The 9,119-nt window shown below is 49.0% G+C and overlaps 1 protein-coding gene across 2 annotated transcripts in view; it reads right to left on the bottom strand.

Annotated features, from left to right (window-relative positions):
* Nucleotides 1–4,450: 4,450 nt before the first annotated feature.
* The window catches only part of HUNK (hormonally up-regulated Neu-associated kinase), a 105,588-nt gene continuing 100,919 nt past the window's right edge, over nt 4,451–9,119 (bottom strand). For both annotated transcript variants that reach the window (XM_059921437.1, XM_059921438.1), the window contains exon 11: nt 4,451–7,797. In XM_059921437.1, the coding sequence (XP_059777420.1) occupies nt 7,139–7,797 (659 nt within the window). In that variant the 3' untranslated portion in view covers nt 4,451–7,138. The remainder of the gene's footprint in view (nt 7,798–9,119) is intronic.

Raw genomic sequence — 9,119 nt, 5'->3', positions numbered from 1 at the left:
CTCATTTTGGAGAGGCCATTCACAAAGAGAATGGGAAACGGCTTGAATGGAATGTGATTTGAGCACCAGGGCCACGCTCTGTTCTGCGTGGATGAAGCAGGATGAATCCGAGAATGGGGACGAATCGTGGCAGCGGCAGACTGGTGACCAGGACGTTCTCCTGAAGTATCGCCGCGCCCGTGGATGGAACCAGCGGTGGAAATCTACCAAAAGCAATACAGGAAGGAGCTCTCTTTCTCTTCTTTTCGGGTGGTGGGACATTTTGAACATCTGTGGCCTGTGACCGCATTAGTGCTGGTTGTGTGAACTGGGCAAAGCTACCTCAACTTACCTGTAAAATAGAGACAATGTGACCACTCCCCAGGGTTCTTGTGAGGATTAAAGCGGGAGGCCTGAGGGCCAAAATCTCTGTGGCCTGTTTTTGTCTGCCCACCAGACATTTTTAAAGGGTTGTAGAAAAACAAAAACAAAACACAAAGAAGAATATACCACAGACTGCATGACAATCCGCTAAGCATAAGGTATTTGCTATCTGGCCCTTTACAGAAAAGTCTATGGGTCTCTGGATTGAAGGAAGAAATATACTTGAAAACAACTGGCACATGGGTCTAGCATATCGGGGACACTTGGAAAAGGTGGAATTTCACTCCAAAAAAGGGACAACTTTCTGGGAGTAATTTAGTTGCAAGAAAAGGGTAAATGAGATTCAACATATGGGACAAAATCTGTAGGATTTGTAGAATATATAAATATTTCTATTTGGCCTCCCCACCGTGTTAGTCTGCTGAGGCTGCCATAACAAAATACCACAGACCATGCGGCTTAAACAACAGACATTTATTTCCTCACAGTTCTGGAGGCCAGAAGTCCAAGATCCAGGTGTCAGCATGTTGGGTTTCTCCTGAGGCCTCTCCCCTTGGCTGGCAGATGCTGCCTTCTCATTGTGTTTTCACATGGTCTTTCCTCTGTCTGGTGTCCCCTCTGTGTATCCAAATTTCCTCTTCTTACAAGGACACCAGTCAGATTGAATTAGGGCCCACCCTAATGGTGGTCTTTTTAAAACTCACCTCTTTAAAGGCCCTATATCCAAACACAGCCACATTCTGAGGTACTGGGGGTTAGACCTTCAATATATGAATTTTTGAGGGTATACAATTCAGCTTATAACGCTCTTCTTAAATTAAAGGAAGTATCTATAATTAACAATGCTTATCCCTTTATTTAGAACAAATAGCCCTTACACATGAAGAGGTGCCATAATTGTGTAACAATGGGAAAGGCCAATCCCACTTTAGGGAACCTTTAAGTGAGAGGTATCTGCACTTCCCCTGTGGCAGAAACATTCACTGCACCCAAAATATCCATACGGTCCCACACATTTCTCAGCCTCTTGCTCACAGGCAGGGCCACAGGACTAGCTCCAGCTCTCATGAAGCTCTCACGGGCCAGTGGAAGCCCTCCAGCTCGCCCTTCCTTGGCTGTAGCAGCCAGAGAAGCTTCATTTTGAGTGGACAGAACTGGAAGCTGGAAGCAGCCTGGGTCCCTGAGTCACCACATAGAGGACAGCTACTCTGGAGTCAGCCAAAGTGCATAAACGTTTGTGTAAGTAAGAAATAAAGCTTTATTGCACACATCACAGAGATTTGGGGTTTAATTTATCATAGCAAAGGCTGATCTATCTAACACACTGGTTGTCAGAGAAGAGCCGAACGCTGGAGAAGGATCACAGAAGGCACGCTCATTTCAGACCTGCTGTGAATTCACTACCTAACCTTGGACAAGAAGCCTTATTCCTGACACAGACTTGCACTCTGCCCTTTGTTCGCTGGCTGTAGTAACAAGGCCTAGAAAAAATAAATTTTGTTATTCCTGAGGGTTTATATATAATATCAGCCAAAGACTTTCTCTTCAAAATAGCTATGGGGGGACTTCCCTGGTGGCGCAGTGATTAAGAATCTGCCTGCCAATGCAGGGGACACGGGTTCGAGCCTTGGTCCAGGAAGATCCCACATGCTGTGGAGAAACTAAGCCCGCCCTGGTCCAGGAAGATCCCACATGCTGTGGAGAAACTAAGCCCGTGCGCCACAACTACTGAGCCTGCTTGCTGCAACTACTGAAGCCCGTGTGCCTAGATCCCATGCTCTGCAGCAGGAGAAGCCACCGCAATGAGAAGCCCGCGCGCAGCAATGAAGACCCAATGCAGCCAAAAATAAATAAATAAAGTAAATAAGTTAAAAAAAAAAACAGCTATGGGCCATCTTCTGAACAAGGAATATGTTGTGTAACTAACTCAGGCCCTTAAATTGGAGCCATTTATTTTTTTCACCCGTAAATAATGCAGCATCCTGGCACCGTCCACTCTGTGATGTGTCACTGGTTAGTCTCTGAGTTTGCTGCACATCAGTCTACTCTACACTCCCAGAGCTCATGCCCCCAAAGACCTCCTTATCCGCACACCAGCTCAAACGTGGATATACACATAGAAGGGAATTGCAAAGGCCGAGATGCTCCCCACCCTTTCCCACTCCCAGGCCCTTGGTGCCACAGGCATCAGCTCTCAGAGGTAACTGTGTGTCCCGAAAACAGGTCCACAGAAACGAAGTGCAAACACAGACTCCATTTGTCTTTGGAACCAGGTGTCTGAAAAGCACCCTTGACCAAAAAAAAAAAAAAAAAAAATCTGCCACAAATAGTACACTCATTTACTACTCAGGAAATATGCTCTTTTCATTGAAAAGTGATGACATTAAATTGAACCAGCTCCCATTACTGCTCTGAATTATTCTAACTGTGCCTGTAACACTCAGAGGGTCTTACAAAGAAAACAAATACAATAATCAAGAGGCTTCCAGACCCCCTAAAAATATCAGTCTCACATTCTTTCTGAATTGGTCTCACGTTATGACATGGCTATATAGAAAGTATTTTATTGACTTAATCTAGTAAAACCCAGTAGCCTTTTAACAGCTAACATAGATAACAAGGCTATCCAGGATGGCTGCTTACTTGGGAGATCTGCTGAGAAAGAAAGAGTCTTTGTCCAGCTTCAAGAGTTGTCATACTGAGTGAAGTAAGAGAAGGAGAAGTATGGTATGATATCACTTATATGTGGAATCTAAAATAAAATGACACAAATGAACTTATTTACAAAACAGAAACAGACGCACAGATTTAGAGAACGAACTTATGGTTACTGGGGGGAAAGGGAGGGGAGAGGGATAGTTAGGGAGTTTGGGATTGACATGTACACACTGCTATATTTAAAATAGATAACCAGTGAGGACTTCCGGTATAGCACAGGGAACTCTGCTCAATATTATGTAACAACCTAAATGGGAAAAGAATTTGAAAAACAATAGATACATGTATATGTATAACTGAATCACTCTGCTGTACACCTGAAACACAACATCGTTAATCAACTGTACTCCAATATAAAATAAAGAGTTAAAAAAAAAAAAAAAGAGTTGATGGTAGACGGAAAGCGTGTGATGCTCAGAATCTCAAGAAACTGCACAATTTTGAGAATGACTTAAAACAGCACAAAGACCTGGCCCACGTGGAAACCCCAAAGATACGTGCTGTAAGGATGGTTCGATCTGCTGTTGACTTTCCCCTCTGCCCACGGCGGCCATGCTCTCTGATTTCTCTGTGTTCTTTGAGGAAGGTGCCCTGCCCCCCCAGACCCACTGAGGGACCAGCTCACTCAGGGACCCTGGAGAGTCCTTAAACCATTTGGGGCCCCAGTTTTCTCTTCTTCAAAAAAGCTTGGGTTGAACCCCATGATCTCAGGTCCCTTCTGTTCTAAATTGTTCTGATTCCTAAAAGAAAATATCATCATCAAAACTAGATACACCTTCTTGCCTCCCCCATCCCCACTCCATCAAACTTCAGGGCGAGCTTTGCGTAGTGGAAACTGCAGGCCTCTCACTTTCTACCATGCTACACCGTACAGGGGAGCCACACTGTAGGGGGACACAGGGCTTCAGCAAGTCTGTAGATATGAAAAATGTTTTGTGAACAGTTATGAATGAAGTCAGAACTGGGCCAATCCAAACACCCCGTCTGGACCCCGCTTCCATTCTACTCATCACTCCTCTTCCCCCAACCCTCAAACAAGGACAAAAGCTAGAGGTAATGTTCACAGATGGCATTCTTCATGTGCCATTTTCAGAGTCTACAAGGAAGATCCTGACCACACCCCCCGCAAAAAAAAAGAAAAATGCTGATTCGTCTTGAACTGCCATTTGCCGTACGTCAGGCAGATAGACGTTGGCAGACACCCTGTGGCAAGTGAAACGAAGCCAAAAATGCCCTCAAATACCCACACCTCGATCCCCTCTTGTATCCTGTCAGTTCCTGGGCCAAGAACTTTATGTAGGAGACGATACCACTATTTTGCAACGTGCTCTTAGTTTTAAGATGTATCAGCCAATAAATGAAGCAGTCATAGTGAGGGAAAAGTGTATTTCACAGTCGTTATAAAAGTACATATATTTAATAATGGTGACATAAATACAGTCCTTACTTATGACCAGATGGTACGATGAAAGCCGACTTTTCCTCCCGGATGTCACACGATGATAGCTGTCACTTCCGGCAGTAACTATAGGCTGACTCAGCTCACAGGTGCAGACTACTGAGAGACAGTCATGGGTCAAAGAGACAACACGCTTTGTACTTACCAAAGGGATAATCAAGGTCTCCATATAAATATAATAAAATAATAAAGAATTAACATTTCTTCTCTCACTCGATTCCATAGATTTGTCAGGTGCTCACACACACAAAATACAGTTTCCCCCCTTCCTCACTCCCCCCTCACCTCTCACTGGGTTTGGAATAAACCTGGGTTCACAGTTCAAGTTGCCAGTGGTGGTGCAGTTGGTCAGTTGTAGGAGAGCCTGCAGCCGTTCTGGAAGCATACGAGGATCGGGGAGCACGTCCCAGCAAGCTAACAGCGACACAGAAATGCTCATGTTCTCGAGGCAAGTAAAACACAAGAGAGAGACATAAAGAGCTAGACCAAGTTCACAGGCACGCAGCCTGCAAGCCTGCAGAGCCGGCACTTGCAGCTGGAAACCATCTTCAAAAAGGCTTCTTCGGCGATCAAAAACCAAACACTTCATGTCAAATGGAGAGAGGGACTTTCTCAGATGCTTTTCTTCTCTCGGCTTAAAAAGCTCTATTTTCAACGGAAAGTTCCACAACCCGGTCTGGAGCCATCCAAAGGAGTGCCAACAACAGCGGAGAGCCTGACTTGCTCCCTAGCCCTAGGGCTGGGGTGATCCCATCCAGGGGGAAGCAGCAGCCCCAGGTCTTGTCAAGGTCGGCCAAGACTGGGCACGGCAGTGGCTTCTGGGGACAGCCAAGTATCCGCTCTCGCCTTGCTCAGTCAGAGACGTTTGGGGCAGAAGGAGGTCACCAGTGCTGAATGAGAAGAAACGAAGGACCATCCCCGCTACTCTCTGGCACAGGCTGGCTGCCGGTGGAAGGGAAGGCAGGCTTTGCAAATGCTCAAAGGCCGTGGCCTTTCTTCAGAATCAGTGGGCTGGGAGGACTAGCCCTGGGGTGGCCACATGAGTGGTTTCTGGCCGCACCTGCACCAGCCAACAGTCAAAGACTCCAGGCTGTAGTGTAACCCGTCTCCGAACTGACCTCTATCCAACCTGTGCTGATTCTTCTTCTTTTGCCAGTTCCGCTCACCACCAAGTGGTCCCCGCCAAGTGCCAGGGCCCAGGCCCCGGTGGAGACAGCCCCCGGTGGGCTCCAAGCTACACACGGTCAGACAACGCTGGAGTCCACAAAACACGTACAGAGGGACGGCACAGACACAGACCCAGAGATGCATCTTTGGTTCCATCCTTGGCAAAAGGTGTGAAAACAGAACATGGACTCAAAGCCTGTGTGAGGAATGCTGCTGTCCTCAAAGAAGACACGGTACTGTATTTTGAACGTGATGCCCTCCAGACGAGCCTCTCACAGCCCACGGCAAACTGGCTGAGTTCCAAATCATGCCTGTTTCCTTGGCAGCTTGAAAACCACATTGCACAGAGCTAATGGTGCCTTCCAAGTACATCCATATCCAACCTTAACTCTCTTCTCTCTTTCCGAATAACCACCTGTAACTATGTGTTACACTTTCCAGCAGGATCAGGGCTCTGTTGATCCGATGGGAAGAACACATGGCTGGCTGTGATCTCGCCCCTCCTGCAGGCCAGCGTGGGCCACCAGCCACTCAAAACATCACCTGGGTGAGCTTTGATGCCCTCCACGCTTATCCTCCCGTGAGAACAGGAGTTTGGTGAAATCAATTCTCATCTCTCCATCCAGGTTTTTAAAAATTATGTTGTTTCGGTTTAATGACATCACATAAAGAAAAATCATCTTCGGAGAAGATAATTCCACCATTAGCAAGTTTCAACCAAAAGAGAAAAGAAATCTGTCAAGACCCCACTTGGCAAATGAGTGTCCCCATCGGCCCTTTCCTTTCATTGGCGTCCCCACTGTTCGGATCAGTCTTTGACCAGATGCCCCTTTTTGCTCAGAGGGGGCGGTGCTGCTTTCGGAGGTTCCTGCCTGTCCTCCCCAGGGGTTCATGGGACTGGGTGCTCCAGGTCGCCAACTCTTGCCACCCCTGCAGGGATCCACCTCTATGAAAAGAGGGGAAACCGTGCCTGGCTGAACCAGTTTGTGACGCCGCCATCTGACTGCTGAAAAGAGAACAATCCATTGAGAGGCACACACAGAGCACGAAGTGGAGAAACAGCTCGGAAGGGTCTGTAATCTGAGTGGCCCAGAGCCCGATGCTGGGTTCTCACCCCCAGCGCAGTTGAGGGAGGTGGGTGGAGGGCTGGTGAGTGGGTGGGAGGAAGGAGGCCGTGCGTGATTGGAGCTGGACGCACAGACAGCCAACCCTCCTGGGGGATCCCAGCATCTCCAGGGGGCCCTACTCGGGACTGGGCTGTACAGGCTCTGGGTCTGTGGGTTTCAGCTGTGGGGACATCGCATGTCAGGAGGAGGTGAGACCGTGAAGGATGCTCTGTGAGAGGCCTTTGAGTCTTCATGCCCTGACGGATGTAGGGAGCGGCTCCATTGCCTTCCTTAGAAATGCCAAGAACCCCGCCGCTGGCCCAGGTTAACACTGGCCTTTGACCCCGTCAGCCATGTCGAAGGAGAGGCTCACGGGGGCCAGGGGCTGCAGCGGGGGCATGCTGGCCTCCAGGGGCCTGTCTGCGGAGGGCTGCAGGCTTTGATGCCGCTTCCTCAACATCTGTCCGATGCCCATCATGGGGAACCTGCCTCGGCTCTTCACACAGTTCGGGCTCCCCAGGGGCTGTGTGGTGCCATTGCCAGGCCCCGGGGCTGGGGGACACATGCCCTCCTCTTTGGGGGGGCTGTTCTTATCTTCGTGGGCAAAGGAGACCAGAGTGGGGTGCAAAGGAGTCTGAAGAGGTGACAGGCTTCCAGGCAGCAGGACGGGAGAGAGTGTCCGCTCACCGGGATTCCCTCGAGCCAGGCCCCCAGGGGAGCTCAGAATCCTATAGTGATGGGACGGGGACAGCAGTTCCGTCTGGTCATCACGATCCACAGACTCAAAGGAGCGCACCATATCCAGCATCAGGGGGTCTTCCTTGGCAGGGATGCCAGCGCTCCCAGGCCCCTGCTGAGGGGGCTCTGGTTTCTTGACAATCCTGGGTGTCCTGGGGGGTGGCACGGGGATGAACTCCATGGAGGAGGAAGCCACACAATTGGAGTCCGAGGTTTTGCGAAAAATATTGCGGCAGCCGAAGGAATCTGCACACCAAGAAAGCAAAGGAAACATGAAGACGGCCACGCAAACAGTGCCAATGGCCCACTCCCTCCTGCTCTGACCTCCAGCTTCACTGAGACAGTGCGTTATCCAGGGAGGTCAGATGGAGCCAAGAAGTGAATGGCCTCAGCATCCCATTCTCCCCATGGGGAATCAGACGGTCTTCCTAGAATGGAGGGCACAGAAGGCTGGTGATGGGAGGCCTCCTGGATTCTGATTTGCCTCATGGCGCCAGCTTAACATCTGTTCTCCTTTCGGTTGCTTAAAATTCTGGACCCTGCCGAAGAGCCTTTGAATAAAAAGGTCCATGGCTCAACAGAACGACCACAAAACTGGGGAAGCACATGGATACCAGCTCTCTGAGGACTTGCAAATCTGGTCCTCAGATAATCAAAGCTGGAAGGAGGGTTACCCTTGTGACTTTAAAAAAAAAAAATATGGTAACAATTACATAACATGAATTTTAAAGTGTTTATTTATTACTTAACCACTTTTAAGTGTACAGTTCAGTAATGTTCAGTACATTCACACTGCTGTGAAATAGAACTCTTCACCTTGCAAATCTAACAGTGGTTGCCAGGGGCAACCCGTCTATGAATGTGACTACTCTAGGTCCCTTGTATAAGTGGAATCCGCAATATGTGTCCTTTTGTGAACGGCTTGTTTCACTGGGCACAATGTCCTCAAGGTTCCTCCGTGTCAGTGTAGCACGGGTCAGAATCCCCTTCCTTTTTAAGGCTCCCTCATGGTTTTTGGTCTCACCGGAGCCTCACCTAATTCTGAACAGGAGTGAAACACTCTTCCTCTGTATATTTAAGGCAACCAGCCGACCCCCACGGTTTCCATCTCAAGTTGGCACAGACTAGAATCCAGGTTTGCAGACTCTGCCAGAAAAGAAAGGGAAAACCTCCACGAGTTTGGAGGTGAGGGAAGTAAAGCCAAGTTCCTGTGGAACAGGCCCTATCTTAGCTGCCTTTTCCTACCATCATATTTCATAGGCCCCGTCGGGGCCCGGAGGCAGGAGCAAGCTGCTGCCCCCAGCAGAGATTTCGGGGACATCCCAGGGCACTGGGAATCCTTCGCCTTACATAAATAAATACACAGATCCTGAAATAAACCTCCTCCTCGGGCCAGCACAGATGCCTGAGATTCACCGGCAGAGAGAAGGAAAATTTCATCGATGGCTAACGTCTCCAGTGTTCCAGCTGGCACGTGAGGTCCCCGTCCCTCCCTGAGATGGCTGCGTGCTCCCAACTCGTAGCCCGGTTTCTCCCTCCGTGCCGTCCTGCTTCCTTCACTTCCCCAG

Source organism: Balaenoptera ricei, chromosome 4 (genome assembly GCF_028023285.1).
Source record: "Balaenoptera ricei isolate mBalRic1 chromosome 4, mBalRic1.hap2, whole genome shotgun sequence".
Lineage (NCBI taxonomy): Eukaryota > Metazoa > Chordata > Mammalia > Artiodactyla > Balaenopteridae > Balaenoptera > Balaenoptera ricei.
Note: the sequence above shows the minus strand (reverse complement) of the source record. Positions and strands in the feature narration are given on the sequence as shown.